At 43.1% G+C, this 16837-nt stretch overlaps 1 protein-coding gene across 2 annotated transcripts in view; it reads left to right on the top strand.

Annotated features, from left to right (window-relative positions):
• Positions 1-16837, top strand: part of KCNQ3 (potassium voltage-gated channel subfamily Q member 3) — a 197437-nt gene that overhangs the window by 149808 nt on the left and 30792 nt on the right. For both annotated transcript variants that reach the window (XM_031504106.1, XM_021542366.2), the window contains exons 2-7: positions 4645-4735; positions 6473-6599; positions 8303-8475; positions 10449-10604; positions 11959-12069; positions 13685-13780. In XM_031504106.1, the coding sequence (XP_031359966.1) occupies positions 4645-4735; positions 6473-6599; positions 8303-8475; positions 10449-10604; positions 11959-12069; positions 13685-13780 (754 nt within the window). The remainder of the gene's footprint in view (positions 1-4644; positions 4736-6472; positions 6600-8302; positions 8476-10448; positions 10605-11958; positions 12070-13684; positions 13781-16837) is intronic.

Raw genomic sequence — 16837 nt, forward strand, 5'->3', positions numbered from 1 at the left:
GCACTCTTGGACTGGGGTGATTTCTTACTAGTAACTTTTTAGTTAGAGGCTAGAGGCTTTCTTAGCCAAAAACTGGATTATAATTTTGTAACCAGGATCCTTGACCACATGTAGATGTGATACCTAAATTTACAGCAAGGAATTTCAGACAAAGCAGAACTGCTGTGGCTGGCTGGCTAATTTCAGTAGCAAAAATACATAAACATTATGAAGAGGTGGTGTTTATAATTATATCCAAACCAGGGGTAAACATAAGGGGTGGCATTCAGCTGATCTGCGCAGTAAACCTCTCCATAGGAGCTCAGCATCAGTCTGTCCTTACCTTTAAAGAGAAGAAATATCCTCTCTAGGTGCTCCTGCCCAGCTTGAGCTACTTGCTTTAAATCAGCCTGAGCTGTTCACAGAAGCACATTCTATTGACTAAACCTCACTGAGGCTTAGCATTTTGTCCCACAGCACAAAAATTTGTCAAAATGATATCAAATGCAAATGTAGTTTGGCCTGCCTATGGCAGATCTGGTCCTCAAAACAACTTCATAGGAAAGCTATTTTGGAATAGATTACAGGCAAATTTCTACAGGATCTGTTCCTACAATTTTGTAAGGAAGGGATTGTGAAAGAAATGTGATGAGCAGGTATATATATATAAAACTCATAAAGGTTCTCATCTAGATCTGTGTTCTATTGGCTTCAAATGAAAACAGATATAGAAAAAAAGAACCCAAAGAATAGCAAAATAAGTAAAAACTTACCAAACAAAACAGTCTGTGATGTTCAGAAAAAAAACATTAGATTAATGATCATGCATAGTTGTAAATTACTTCTTCTTTTCTGGGGAAAGATTTAAAAAAAAAAAAAACAAACTCTTTTTAGCACAACAAAATAGTGCAGTTAGAAACTATGAGTATTAAATATGTAATTTCTAAAACTAAGAAAATATATTGACCTGAATAATATGTTATTTGTGACAGTAACAAACAAGCACTGCCATTTGGTGGTCTGGAAATTATGCATACAACAAACTAATCAGATTTTTAAGGCATAATGCTGCAAATAGGAACCATGTAATGTGCTGTGAAAAAATATGTAAAATAATGGCAAGGATGATTCTAAAAAGCTGAAGAACACATTCAGATCCTCATTTGGTATATGTGATATACCTTCTTGAAGTCTGGACTGCCACCTGCTGAAACACAGTTTAATAGGAAGCCTTGACTTAATAGGACAGAGTTTTCATTTAAAACCTTGATTTTCACCCTATTTCTTTCTTCCAACCCTTAGTGCTCTATGTCCCATGAATCATTATAACTGTGAGTAAATTTCAGATTTTCTCCCCTTCTGTTCCTTGATTCCCAGGTCAGTGGCAGTCTTCCTCCTGCTCATCCTCTGTGATTTCAGCAGTTTCTTACCCTGTGATTTTCCTGTTACAATTTTAGAGCCAGACTCAACCACTCAGCCCACACTGCTGCCTCTATAAAATGAAATTAGGCAGTGTACACTCAGGCTACTTGTCCTGTTGCCAACTCTCTTTATGTTTGCATGGCCACCATATGGTCACTGGTGTGCCCACAATACAGCAAGGGGAAAATGAACTTTCTTATCATCTTTGCAGAACGAGGGGGATTGATGTGAGAAGGGTGGAATCTGAGTGACATCTTCCATAGAAAGAGGACACAGGGAGGCTTGCAGGCTTCAAACCCATCAAGATCCGGGCCAGAAGAGGCTGGGCTGCATAGCATCAGTGCAGATTAAAATTGATGGCGTGCTCTGAGCTGCAGTGATAATTATTGCAGAGGCTGAGGAGGATTGCTGAGATGTGAGCTGATTAACTTGTGGGTGTTTGCAGTCGGTGTTTACCCTTCAGATAAGGTTCAGCAGGAGGAAAGCAGGCCCTTCCGAGGTGGGTTGTGGTTATGGGTATTAACACGGGTTTTCCATCCCTCCATACCCCAGAGTCCTGCAGGAAGGAGCCCAGAGCCAGGCTCTGTGGCTCCGGGGTTTGGGCACTGCAGGTCCCACTCAGCAATGGCACCTCTGGGGTGCTTTCATGCCCTTCTTGCCTTGGAGGCTCCAGGCCACGATCTCCTCTCAGATTTGCCCTCAAGATTAATCATAACAACTTTTCGTGGCTGTTTTGTCCTGCATGACCTGTTGTTCTCATGGATGGGCTCTCACTTGGAGCTGGGACTTGCAGCGTGTGCCACACGGAGGGATTGAACAAGCAGCACCCCCAGCAGCACTGAGCAGTTGTCCCTTGGTGTCAACATCTGGGATTTTTATTGACCAAATTCATCACCCTTTTCCTTGTATCAAATGCGTGGTTGCGATCACCTGAGCATCCCCTGCTTTGAGTCTTTCGAAAAGAGGGATCGGTAACCCCTCGCTCTGCGGAGCACCGGTACCCTCTAGTGGTAAAACCGCAGGCATTTCCAGGCAAAAAAAGGATGATTTCACTACTAACTTATCTTCTGTCTTCCTTTTGGACAAAATTCTGTACATCATCTTTAATTGACAGCGGTGTTTTTTAAAATGACATCGTGATTTCATGCCTTTAGTTTAAGTAGCCCGTGATGTAATGCGATGATGTAATTTCCTTGGACTGCTCTCAGTGTGTTTCACCTCTCATTAAATCATTAAAATGACACTTATGAGCTGATGGGTGACTGAATTTTCACATGGTACAAAGAAGTGGCTGTAATGGAAAGTACCAAGCAGCAGCTGCTCAAGGCTCTAAATGGGATGTTGGTGTTGGTACCACTCTAAAGGCAGAGTGTAGTGTGGCAGAGCATAGGTGGCTTATAGTTAATCAAAGGGATCATGTTGGTTTTGCTTAGTTTTCACCAGTTTGCTCTTGGAGGTTCAGGATAGCTGGATCATGGGCCTTGGGAAACCAGGGAGCCACTGGCTTTATAACTGCATGGAGGGGACAAGAAGATATGGTGTGACAAAGCTCCAGGGCATGGCAGGAGCACCACAAAATTGCTAAGTGAACCACCAAATGTCTTGAGTAGCAGCAGTACAGATATAGGTAGATGGCAAAAGACACTTTTTGGTCTCTTTCCTACCACCTACATAGCCCATGCTCTAGAGCAGGACTGGGGAGTGGTGGGAGTGGGGAAAGGTGAAACTTGCCAAAGAAATCCAAAATTATTTAGCATGAGCAAACACATTTACTTCTGTTCTAACTTTGCTCAAAATGGCTGATCTGAGATTTTCCTGGCATAAGAACAGTGAATTTCAGAGAAGCTACAGCAAAGTAATCCTTCAGGATTTGCTATGAAGTGTTTCACTGTTGTCTTTTCCTTGCTTGTAAAGTGCTAGTGAGCTCTGCTTGGAGGAAACTCCCCCCAAAAACCAGCAGGAGCTGTCTAGAGCTCACCTCTGTCCTTTCACTCCAGCTGCAAATAATTTGCACATTCTCAGAACACCATTCTTTAGCCCTAGGTTTTCTCAGACATGAAGGAAAGGAAAACCCAAGGTTTTCATGCTGCTGAGCTGAGCTCCCTTGTCACTGCCTCCTCTGCAGGCTCTGGCTCTGCTCATTTCACCCAGTGAAACAAAGTGGAGTTTTTCTCAGCAAGAGATGAAATCACACTACAGGATCCATATTGAAATTCAAAGCAGGTAGTACACATAAACACAGCTTGATTCTTCACAGGCTTTTTTCCCTGGATAATTTCAGTACCTAATGCCTATGATATCTTTGATGTACCCTAGCTATGAAAGCAGGGAATCCAGAGCTTTTACAAAGACATCTTTCTAATTTTTTCATTAAACTCAAAATATTTCCATGGCCACCTGCCCCTCTGTTCCTGTGGGTCAAGTTTTGGAAACACATTAAAATGCCTGTGATCTGGGTACATGGAGTACCAGAATATGAATTTTCCCCTTTGCTTTACAGTAATCACTTCTAAAAAAGATTTTGAATAGCTTGATGTTGGGAATAGTTTTGCAAAGCAGATCAATTAGACTGAATTGGATTTGCCAGCAGTGGGAGTTAAATTTTTAGTAAAATCTCTGTGTTCTGGAGCCTCACAGACAGAAAATAAAAGGGGCAATGATTTATCACACACTTTGTTTACTGGAGAACAGAAATTAATCCTCTCTTCTTACTCTTTCAAACCTCTTGGTCTTTTCATCTGCATAGAAATGAGTGCAAAAAGAGAAAAAAAGAAAAAAAAAAAGATATGCAATGCAATTCTTAAGGGAGGGTTTGTCCCAGTGCTGCCTTGCAGTGAATGTTTACTGTTTCCCAGGCCTCAGGATGTGCCAGGGAGATCCATTGCCCTGTAACTGCAGTGCCATTCTGGGCAGCACACAGCTTGGAACAGACCCCCTGAGCAACACAGCCCTCTGCATATCACACAACCCCTTCCCAAAATGAACTATCACCCATCTCACCCTTGAAGAATGTGAGTTGATTAAAGCATGTCTGTCCCAGGAACATTCTGACTCTGGGTCTTGCCATGACTGCCAGCTCCCCCTGCTCCAACCTGGCTGAAAACTTCTCCATAAGAACCCACCTCATTCTCACCAACAGGCAGCAGCCATCCCATGGAGGTCTCTACTCGTGGTTTTATAGGCAATATCTCCAGTGCAAATATAGAGAAGATTAAAAATTCTGTGCTTTTTATTTCATTTCAGGTTTCTGATTGTCTTGGGGTGTTTGATCTTAGCAGTCCTGACAACTTTCAAGGAGTATGAAACAGTTTCTGGAGACTGGCTCCTCTTGCTGGTAAGTAAACTGTGGCTGCTGCATCATCCTGGTAAGGTCCATTTAATTTAAATCAGCCCCATCAGCAGGGATGGAAATGGAAACTTGCTCCCAGCTGTGCCTGCAGAGAGGATTCTGCTCCTGCTCCTGGAGCAGTGACTGTACACTTACATATTGGAGAGTTCCCAGTACATTGTCAACACCAACTGAGCAAAAAATAAGTGAGGTTCCTGAGCAAAAAGAAAATGAGAGGAAAGACTCTAGCCTGAGGCTTTTAAATATTGGTTTTTCAGCATTTGTCTAACAGTCCTTCCATCAGATTATCAGGAAATTTCCTATTGATCATGCCAGACCTAAGCACACTTGAAAAATGTTTTTTGGAGGAATCTTTCAACAGTTTTGAATCATTCTACTAATCCTAGTAGGTCATCAAAGTTGGACTCATGCTTGTGTCCAATAGCAGTGTAACTGAAATTGCTGTAGGCAGTGCCTTTGAGAGAAAATGTATTCACAGCAAACAAATTCCAGATTGCTTGTTCTATAAATGCTGAAGTTCATGCTCAAGATTTTATTTCAGCAAGGCTTCCCATTTAGCAGAAGAATTAAAAAATAGGAAAAAACCCTCATTAAATATAAAATTGCAAATTCAGCATTTTGTGAAAATGACCCTAAAAATGAACTTCCTTTGCTCCCACAGCTATCACAAAATACAGGGCATAATGTCTCGCTTAATCTGGCCTTGTTTAAAGTAACCCTAGAGAAACTGCACACCAAAATTAGTTCCAGGATTTCAATTTCCATTTCCCCTTGTACCTCCAGAGACATACAGATTCAAGCAAGATCTAAATGCCAAAAGGAATGAAAGGTGAATTCCCCTTGCATGTTCTTTCTCAAAAAGTGCCTGTATGAAAACACCTCCATTCCTCAGGGAATGAGAAACTTGGTTTTGGTTTCTGTAACCCTACTTAGGCCCATCTTTCACATTTGAAAAAGCCTGAGGTTATCTTTCCTCCTCCTGTGCTTGTTTTTATGTGGCTCTCAGCAGCTTTTAGAAGCTGTGGGTAATGAGCATGAGGAAAAGTCCCATTTTTCCTCTTGCCAGCAATTCACAGAGAGGAAAAGCAACTGTGTACCCCAGGCTGCCTTTGGCACCCCACCTTCCTGAGCACCTCAGAGAAGCTCTTTGCTCCCCATGCCCTCCCCATGCTTAGAAAGGTACTGGAGCAAGGTGGAAAATCCCTTCTTTCATCCACCAGAAATTTAAGGGAACAATATATGCCTTAAATTTGTCTTATATATGTCTTTATCACTGCTTTAAACTCATGGCCATATGAGTATCCTGTATCCTGCCCTGTCTGGACATTATGGCTGCATCAGCTGCTGGTGGGTGACCCTGGGGGTGGGTACAGAGTGCCTTGGGGACTTTGCAGTCACCCCTCACATACATCTGCTCATTTTGTGTGGAGCAGGAGGTCTTTCTGTGAAGTAATTGTCCTTCCATTAAGGCAGGGTAAGCACTTCATTTTTACCCAACAGCAGGGGCAAATCCTTCCTGCATGGTACTTAGCAGACTGGAAAACTATGCCCCCACTTTGCCTTGCCTCTGTCATCAATCTCGATTCTCCTCCACTCTTTTCCTCTCTCTTACACATATCCTAACACTTGTACCTCATCTGTTTCCTTCAGCTGTATCCTTTTGTCCAGAATTACTGCAAAACTCATTGTGAGACTAACAATTTCATTTGTGTCTTGATACAGGAAACTTTTGCCATTTTCATCTTTGGAGCAGAGTTTGCCTTAAGAATCTGGGCTGCTGGCTGCTGCTGTCGCTACAAAGGATGGAGGGGGAGACTCAAATTTGCCAGGAAGCCTTTGTGCATGCTGGGTAGGCACATGCTCTCTACTACTGTCTGCCTCATTAATGTCCTTTTTCCTTTTAAGCCAGTTTGGGGGATGTCAAAGAACTGGTGATTGGCAATGCAAAGAGCACTGAAATCAGATCTGCTCTTTATGTCAGGACCTGTGTCCCGCTTGGTGCAATTATCTGAAGTAGCCAGCAATAACTTCTAATTAAGACACACTTGGCTACCTAGTCAGTGAGAAAAAAAAAATTAATCCTTCTGCTCTTCAAATACATTTTCCTTGTCCTAAGCCCCATTGCACTTTTCTTAAGCTCATCCTCAGGAAGGTTCTCTCTGCCTTCAGTTTCAAACCACTTGAGAACCCAAGTCTGTACCATCTTCCCCAGCTCTCTTTCATATTTGTGGGGGTTTTTTACAATTGTATTATTGGTCTGTATTTACAAACAAATATCTTTGTGAATTCACCCATGTTGTCTTTCAGGCTTGGAAGGCACTACCTATAATTATCCATAAAATTACTCATTATTCGTGTTTGAATACCCTCCTGCATCTACTCATTATATCCACAAACCAGCCAGCCAACATTTAGGAGCTCACTCTGACCTGAACACCAGTCATGCCCATTCACTCACTGATTTTAGGATACCCTCACTTGTTTCAATTCTCTTCAGGCCAAACATTGTGGTTTTTTCTTTATTTTTATAGCACATAACACTCTGGGAACCATGGTGCTGCATGAATACAAACCTCTCTTTCCTCTCTCTCCTTTTCTTTATCTCATGGAGCTAAGTGATAAATACAATTGTGACAAATTTGCATTGTGCATCTGTGCTATCCTCAATTTAATAATGTTCATTTGAGTGCTACTGCTATACAGATGCTTCTAGTAGGTTTGTGAAGGCAGCAGACGTGAGCAAGTGGGATTTATACTGTCTCATTCCTTCTCAGTAGCAGTGCCATCTCACTTCTGAGTATGAATCTTCATTGATATCTGAGTAAAAAACTGAAGATATCCTGGATTTATTAAAATCATCTCTCATTTGTCACTGGTACAAGTTTGAGAGTGATTGGAAGTGAATAAATCTGAAATCCAGTCTTTTTGGGTGGAAAGAGAATATAAAGACAATTCAAAGACTAAATGCCCAGAGAATGTTTGAAGCTGTTTGGTACCACTTTCTTCTTGTATGTGAATAAAGGATCAAAAAGAAGGGGGAAACAAGGAAAAGAAAGGAAAAAAATGAATTTATTCACATTTCAAACCTCTTCAGTTAACAGCAAATTGCTCCTGTGAGCACTTACAAAAAAATAGTAGTACTGACTTCAAGATTTTAGTAAGAAAACTCAGCCAAACGAATAAAATAATAAGTGTACCATCAAACCTGAATTTCCCATCTGCTGACCTGTTCACTGTGGTATTCCAGTGGTACAGATGAGGTTAAGGCTGATTTTCTGACAGCATTTGGACACTGTTTCCATGCATCCCTAAGCGAGCTCAGTGTCTCAGGTCCACTGCATTGATCTGTAAATAGATCCCAAGGCTTTCCAGGAGGTTCTGTGCCTGATGCTGATGTGTGGCAGCTGCAGATATCTGATTAATTGGCAAGAGAAGGCATTTTCAGGCAGCTTCAAAACTCGCCTAGGGAAATCTGCAGCACAACCAGATGGGATTAAGAAGCAGGTGATGGGGCCACTTTTGTTGGCAGGGTTTGTTCTTTTTGCCTTGCAGATATCTTTGTGCTGATTGCTTCGGTGCCAGTGGTGGCTGTTGGGAACCAGGGCAATGTTCTGGCAACGTCTCTGAGAAGCCTCCGCTTCCTCCAGATCCTGCGGATGCTGCGCATGGACAGGCGGGGCGGCACCTGGAAACTTTTAGGATCAGCTATTTGTGCACACAGCAAAGTAAGCGAGGAGCTTGCAGGGCTCAGAGGGGCCTTGGGGAGAAAGATTTAAAGGAAAGAGAGGGGATGCACAGGTACAACAGTGCCTTGGGGTTATGTTTAGCAGTTCAAAATACAGTTTTGTTCTTTCAGCTTTATTCCCTTTTCTATTCTCTGAACCATTTCTGCCCCTTTGTTTTATCTTTCTGTGCTCAGTAGTGGTGCTAGGATGTGAGACCATTTCATTCCAACATGCTACAATGTGAATTTTGCCTTTACTGTGCATGGAAGCAGGGACATCCCTTTTATAGTGAAAGGTGCTGAAATCCTTGACAAAAAAGAAAAATTTGGGAAGCTGCAATATTTGTAGTGGCTTCTCAGACTTGTCTGATCAACAGATGGAGCAGGCCTCTGAAGGGATGGAAAGAGGCTGATTACCCTGAGAAATATGCACAGAAATATAGTTTTCAAGGGACCTACTGGTAAAGTTTTTCTTTTTATCTTAGGTCAGACAATACAGAGATGGACACAGAGGGAGCCCAGACAGGCAAAACTTTTTAAAGTCATCTTTGCTTGGTCTAACTTGATGCTGTAATCATACACACCCTGTCTTGCACCAGACAGGTATTTGTGTTCTTGCATTTTCACAAAACATTATTACAAGTTAAAAACTTTCTCTCCAAAAGTCCTCTAGATGATATTTCTCATCTGCACAGGATGTAGAAAAATTGCATATACTCCACAACATACTGGATTTTTTTACCCATGAATGACATTCCTGACATTTCAGGGGGGTTTGGAAAGTTAAAATGCCAGCTGGCATAGCATGTTTAGATTTTGCTTCTGTGTAGGGACTAATGGGGATGCCCACCATGCTTCATTTGTTATGAATTTCTGCTTCTTCCTCATATAAACTTGCTACAAGACAGGTGGCAGATAAACACTTATGTCAAAAATGTTTCTCAGGAAGCAGATAATGGAAAAAGTCTATGTAACAAAAACATTGTTTAGAAATTGTTAAAAGATTCATCGTGTGGGATTGCTTTAAAATACTACTTGTTTGGTTCCCCAGCATGCACTTTTTAGACCTCAGCTGGCTGAGGGAGGTTAGAGGGGGCTGTGAGAACTTTGCTTTACTGGAGACAATTTTGCTAACAATTTTCTTCTCTGACTGCACACCAGAAATTAGCTAAGGAAGTTTTTCACTTGTCTCAAGATTCAATTACACAGTTATCAGCTACAACTTTTTTCCTTTTTTTTTTTTGTCTCAATACTGTTAATTGAATTGGATGAATGACTAATATGAATGATAAAAATGTATTGGAATATTGATTTTTTTGACCTCTGAAGACCTTAAAAAAAGTTTCTGCCTTATTTCAGATATTGCTGGGATTTTGGGATTTTTATTTGGGTTGCTAAATGCCCCACCTCAGTGGGGCACTCCACTTTAGTCATTCTCTTTAAAACAGCAAATTTGGGGTTTGTTTGCACACAGAATACTTTCAAGTTCTGTTCTTATTTCATGAATTAATTTTGAAAACCTCATTCATGATGGGATCAGCTTTGATATGGCTGAAGAGATGGAAGTGCATCCTGCAGCCTTGACTCTCTGGAGGCAGGGAGAGGGCAGGGCTGTTGATTTCCTTGCCAAGACTGACCAAGCCCAGTGGCAGAAGGAAAGGAAAGAGTCAAGGTCAGGGTCAGAGCCCTGCAGCTCCCTGTGCCATGGAGCAGCTAAGCCCAGCTTAATGCAGAGCCACAGCTGCAGATTCCTCCAGGCTGATCCTAAGGAAGATTCTGTGTAAGAGCCAATTCTTGTAAATCTCTGCATTATTTCCCAATAAGTGCTAAGCTGGACTGGTCACGGGTGTGACCAAAGCCAGCAGTGGCAGCTCTGCTGTTACTCTCTGTGCTTCTCTCTCCTGGTGTTTACTCTGCCACTGTGGCTATTGAGGCTCTTTTCAGCCCCTTCATGTTCATTTTTTTATTTTGCAGGAACTCATCACTGCTTGGTACATTGGGTTCCTGACACTCATCTTATCCTCATTTCTTGTTTATTTGGTTGAAAAAGATGTTCCTGAAAAAGATGCTAATGGGGTGGAGATGAAAGAGGAGTTTGAAACCTATGCAGATGCACTGTGGTGGGGGCTGGTAAGTGATTCCAAAAATACCTCATACCCTTCTTGAAAACTTCATATCCAAGAAGAGATAAAGTTTTAGGGATTACAGTGCAAGTGCTACTATATTTGCGTGAAAGTCACATTACATTAAAACATTACCAACCAATTGGTTGGTGCCCCTACAACCAACTAACAGAACCTACAACTCTGTTGATTTTCAGGTTGATTTTCAGAAAAAGGCCCTTAGGTGTTTAAACCTCCTTCAGAAATCAATCTGTGTTCCTGGTGGCTGGGAAAGCTCTTTTAGAGGAGCATCTCTTCAGGTGTCACTGCACCATAGGAGACTGAGCTCTCATGCCAGCAGTGTCCTGTAGTGAGAGCTGCTTTCCTCAGGAAATGGCAGAGCCAGAGCTGCCCAGTGGATGGGTGGGTTGGGCTGTCAAAGAGCACCAAACATTTGGGCAGTTGAGGAAGACACACGTGGCAGGTTTGGTTCTTATGGAGCCAGTGACTGAAGATGTCTCTGGGTTCAGATGGAGGAAGTAAAAAAATATTTCTGGAAAGGTTTACATATCAATTCTCATGTCTTACATGCATTCCCCAAAGATCAGGGAATGCCATTGGTAGAAGGATGCTGAACAAGAGGGATTTTTGATGCATCTGTTCTTGTCTCTTCTGATTAAAAGAGGAGTGTTGGTTTGCACCACTACTCATTCAATCACAGATATTCCTGCCATTCCAGAATTGCTTTGTTACTGATAGTTAAGGAAGTCTAAGTCATGCTGTGACTTAAATTCAGCAGAATATTTTTATTCAATGTAGTTCACGCATAAATATAAGATACTCCCCTTCCCCCATTATTAGTCAAAAGGTACTAAGTGTTGCCTAGAACACCTGGATGTTTCCATGTCCTTTTATATCCAGGACATTTAGGTAGAGTCTCAGTGGTGAGAAAATGTACACAGTTGGAAATTAACAATTGTGCCAGAAAGGAGAAGGTTTCCACACAGACATCTTTGCTTTAAAAGACCAGGACTTCAGGTAGAGCTAGTTCTGACTAGGTTGTTAAAGGTCTGCAAGCTGTTAACTGGAAAATCCCATTCTTGACTGTGTACTGATGGTGGGCAGGAGATTTATGTGGAGTTCACTTGCAGAAAATGCATCTGAAAGAGGGAGCTGATTTGAAACTAAAGCCATTCTCCATGTAGTGCCTTGGGATTATGATGTCACCAAAAAATTGGTTGACCCATCCTGAAGATCCTATTTCACCAAGCTGTGCATGAGCACCCTCAGGGCTAAGTGAGTTTCACAGCTTTTATGGTGACATTTACACAGAGCTGTAGCCTTTGTTTTTCTTACATCAGACCTGGTTTTTGTGCCCACAGATTACCCTAGCTACGATTGGATACGGTGACAAAACCCCTAAAACATGGGAGGGGCGGCTGATTGCAGCCACGTTCTCTCTCATTGGAGTGTCCTTCTTTGCTCTTCCTGCAGTAAGTACCTTCCCTCCTCTGTTAGACACAGCCCAGGGCTGTGCACTTGCAAAAAGAAGGTAAAGTTAATAAAATCAACAGTGGAACCAAATCCCTTTGAAAGAAGTACTCCAGAGATTTGAGTGGGTCTGTATCAGTAAATGGAACTTGTTTCTTCCCAACTTTGCACAGAGCCTATTGGGAATGATATGTTACCCCAATACTCCTGGAATCACTATGTGGCCATTGTCTGACAGTGCTAGTTGGCACAGGACAAAATTAAACCAGCAAGTGAACATCTGGGAAACCACAAGGCAGTTAATGAGACTGTACACTGGCACATGGTATTACTGGCATTAGCATAACCCCCACAAAACATATTTTCAAAGAACTTGGGGTCCACTGTTGTAATAATTAGAATTGACCCATCTTATCCAGCCCTTTATTTCCTTTGTCTGCAATGTCCTCAGATAAGAGTGAGACTAAATCTGACTGAGCCAGGCTGAATATCAACAGAAACTGCCTCAGTCCCAGGTTTTAGGGTATTTTTCCTCTAGATCCAGACTTGGCAAGAATTTCACAGAGGATGACAAGTCCTGCACTGTCAGATCCAAAGCATGGTCTAGCAGAGCCCTTGTATCATGCAAGCCAAGTTTCAGTGAAAATGGAAAGTAACACAGCACCTGGACACTACCAGCTTGGAAAGGCAGTAGACATTCAAGAAGCCTATTGAGTGTGGGAACCCCAGGCTTGCTCTGGGGTCTCATGTGGTGGTGAAGTTTCTCCTCCAAGCCGTGCTTCCAAAGAAAAATTGCGCAGGCTTTTGCTGTTCAGTCTCAAGGCAGTTTATTGTGAGTTATCTAACAGATTGTCTTCTCGGGCTGCAGCTGCTTGGTCAGTGGCCCGGGCAGAGGCACACACACACCCTGACATCCTCTCTGTCTGCTGTCTTCTTCTTCTCTCCCCCAGCCCAGGGCTGCTGCTATCTTCTATATGATATATTACAGATTACATGTTTATAATTTTCCCCCAATACCTTCTACCTATATTACAAAGTGCTTTTCTACTCTAAACCAATCTGTGAGTGCCAGCATCACCAAGAACATGGAGGCAAGGAAGAAGAAGGAGGAAGAACAGGATCAGCCCATTTTCCTCCATTTTAGAACGTCTGACCCCCATGTACAAAGTTAAAACCCCCCTGTATAATACTAAAAAAAATTCCCCTCTGTTTTGTAACTACTTTTACTATACTATCTAACCCTTTGTGACTGATTGTTTCACCTCCAAAGTTGGTAACTCATTCCATGGCTCAAACTCAAAATCACAGCTGTTTCCAGCTGCCTGTCAGGGTCTAAAATGCTTCTGACCAAGGCCTGGAACCTCTAAAAATGTCTGAGAGACATTTTGAGTTCCAACAATTGAGGACCTTTAAATTATTTGGTGTGGCCTGCAGTCCTTGAGAGGATCATGGCAACCTCCTGTCCCATGAGTGGAGCAGCAGGAAAGGCATGGGAACTGCACAAAGACTCCATGTAGCCATCTCCATCTCCACCCACAGACCTGCATCCTCTCATCATTAATCCCTTTTGTTCTGAGTAAGCAATGTCTAAAATCTTGCATCACTCTCTGCTTTCAGGGCATTTTGGGGTCAGGGCTGGCTCTGAAGGTCCAGGAGCAGCATCGCCAAAAACATTTTGAGAAAAGAAGAAAGCCAGCAGCTGAGCTCATTCAGGTTTGCAGCCACTTTCCTCTTCCTTGAAAAAGTGTTGTGCATGCTGCTGCATCATGTGAGCAAGGGCCACCACTCCTCCCCTGCCCAAATTCCCACTCCCCATTGCAGGAGGTAAGAACTTTTGTTTGTCAGTTTTTCACACTGAGCTGGATAATCCAGAGGCCTCTGCAGTTTTGAGGAATTTTTCAACTCCCAGAATATCTTTCAGAAGAACAGTGTCTTTCCAAGAAAGGATCTCATCTGCTAGCTTCTGTAAACCAACTGGCTTCTGCATCACTGCCACAAAATCACAGGAAACAAGCTGTTGAAAACACATTCTTTACAAAATACAGATTTTTTTCTTCAGTTCCCTTCAGAAAATGCTTTTCTGTGCAAACAGTTATGTTGTTACTGATGTGAAAACAGCCATAGAAGTAACACAATACACAGTGAAAATTTCAATCGAGGCAAATAACATAAATGGTATATGCAGGTTTTAAAAATGAAAACACACCCTGTATCCTCTGTTGTCACTGGGTGATCCAAAAATTCAGTGGGAAGAGAGTGCTTACCACACTTGAACATCAGTTATGGCCTTTGCTATGAATTCAGGATATTAAGCTTAAAATCATTAGTCTGTGTTCTGACAAATTTGAAATTATTTATTCTTACTAGGTATGGAGCACATCCCGATAGCAGTTAAGTAAATGACAGCATTTTCACAGAGGGACAGAGAAAGTATAACAAATGGAAGCATTGGTGCTGAGGATCAAATCAGTCCTCGGGAGAAACAGGCTGAATGGCATTAAAATTCATGGCTGTTCTCATTAAAAACGCACTTCAGCAAACAGAGGGGGCTGCAGGCATGAGTTGTGAGTGGGATTTGATGGAATTTAGTTTTAAACTAAAGTATCTCCATTGATCAAGTAGCTTATTTAGCTAGTGGGTTTTAGGTTGGGGAATTTTTTTGGAGAATTTTAAATTGAACTAAATGCTGAAATAGAAAATTGCTCAGCAAAATTTCTTCTGATGATACATTAGGAGACAAACTATCTGTCTTGGTTAGACAAGACAGGAGTCTGTGAAAGAGGGCAAAGCCTCCTGTGCAATGGAGAACGGCAAACCCCCCTCCCTCTGAATTACGAGGATCTTTAAATTAAAAGGCTCTCAGGCAAAGATATGGGAGTGGGAGTAACAATTCTTTACTAGGAGAAAACTAGACAACAATTTAAAAAGGAAAATGCAATCGGTACAAACAAAACTAGTGAAAGAAAAAGTCTAGAACCTGAGGAATGCCAGTATCAGGTTTTGCTGGGACAATTGCTTTCCCTTGCAATAGTTGATGAGTTGCAGCTAAAGTGGTGATCTTTAGAAGGGTATAATTTTCCTCTGAAGATCTGGTGGCAGCGGGGGCCGGTCTTCCTCTGCGCCGGGGTTGCCTCTGAGCTCCGCTGCCGTCGCCTCTGCGCGCGCCGGCTGCTTCGCTGCGGGTGCCGCCGAAGAGAGAGCGAGAGAGAGAGCTGCTTTCCCCGGGAATCCCGCGAAGAGAGAGAGAGAGCTGCTTCTCTCGGAGTCCCGCAAAGAAGAGGGAGAGCTGCTTCTTTCGGAATCCCGCGAAGAGAGAGCGAGAGAGCTGCTTCTCTCGGAGTCCCGCGAAGAAGAGCGAGAGCGCTGCTTCTCTCGGAGTCCCGCGAAGAAGAGCGAGAGCGCTGCTTCTCCCCTCTGGGTGGGACCCCTCACAGCGTTACATTTTTTCAGCCTTTCATTGAATCAGTCAAAGGTGTATACACAAACCATTGTCTCTGAGAGAGATAACAAAAAACCTGTCCAACCGGTTCGCCTTCGACAGATGGCAAATGGAATACAAGCTTATCTTACAACCCAGGACATTATCCACCCCTTATTCTATTTCCATCTGCACACCATGAAATCTTACACCCAGTTCTCTCTTAAGACTAAGTTTCCCTGTGGTACACAGCGGGTCTCCCCATCTTCCTGCATTACCCACCAAGTGTAACCAGGTCCTTGAGCAAAGACAATCCCACGAATGGGTTGGTCTTTGCCTGAGGTGGGATTAATCTAAACAGTTTTCCCTAAAATACCTTTCATATGTACTACAGGGACCTTATCTCCATTTACTGCGTGTAAGGGTTCTGACTGAGCAGGGCCAGCTCGATTGACAGACCCTCGGGTGTTGACCATCCAGGTTGCTTTTGCCAGGTTAATTTCCCAGTTTCTAAATGTTCTCCCACCGAGTGCCTTCAGGGTAGTCTTAAGGAGTCCGTTGCACCGTTCAACTTTGCCGGCAGCTGGAGCATGATAGGGAATATGATATATCCATTCGATACCATGTTCTCTGGCCCAGGTGTTGATAAGGCTGTTCTTGAAATGGGTGCCGTTGTCAGACTCAATTCTTTCAGGGGTGCCGTGTCTCCACAGGACTTGTTTTTCCAAGCCTAAGATGGTGTTCCGGGCAGTGGCATGAGGTACAGGGAAAGTCTCCAGCCATCTAGTGGTGGCTTCTACCATGGTCAGCACGTAGCGCTTGCCTTGGCGTGTCTGGGGCAGTGTGATGTAGTCAATCTGCCAGGCCTCCCCATACTTGTACTTGGACCACCGCCCACCATACCATAGGGGCTTCACCCTCTTGGCCTGTTTGATGGCAGCACACGTCTCACAGTCATGGATAACCTGGGAAACACTGTCCATGGTTAGATCCACCCCTCGGTCTCGTGCCCACTTGTAGGTGGCATCTCTGCCCTGATGACCTGAGGCATCATGAGCCCATCGAGCCAGGAACAACTCCCCCTTATGGTGCCAATCTAAGTCTATCTTTGACACCTCTATTTTTGCTGCCTGATCTACCTGCTCGTTGTTCCGGTGCTCCTCATTAGCCTGACTTTTGGGGACATGGGCATCTACATGACGGACTTTCACCGTCAGCTTTTCCACCCGAGAGGCAATGTCTTTCCATATATCAGCAGCCCAGATTGGCTTTCCTCTACGTTGCCAGTTGGCCTTTCTCCACCTTCCCAGCCAGCCCCACAGAGCATTGGCTACCATCCATGAATCAGTATA

This window comes from Lonchura striata, chromosome 1, assembly GCF_046129695.1.
Source record: "Lonchura striata isolate bLonStr1 chromosome 1, bLonStr1.mat, whole genome shotgun sequence".
Lineage (NCBI taxonomy): Eukaryota > Metazoa > Chordata > Aves > Passeriformes > Estrildidae > Lonchura > Lonchura striata.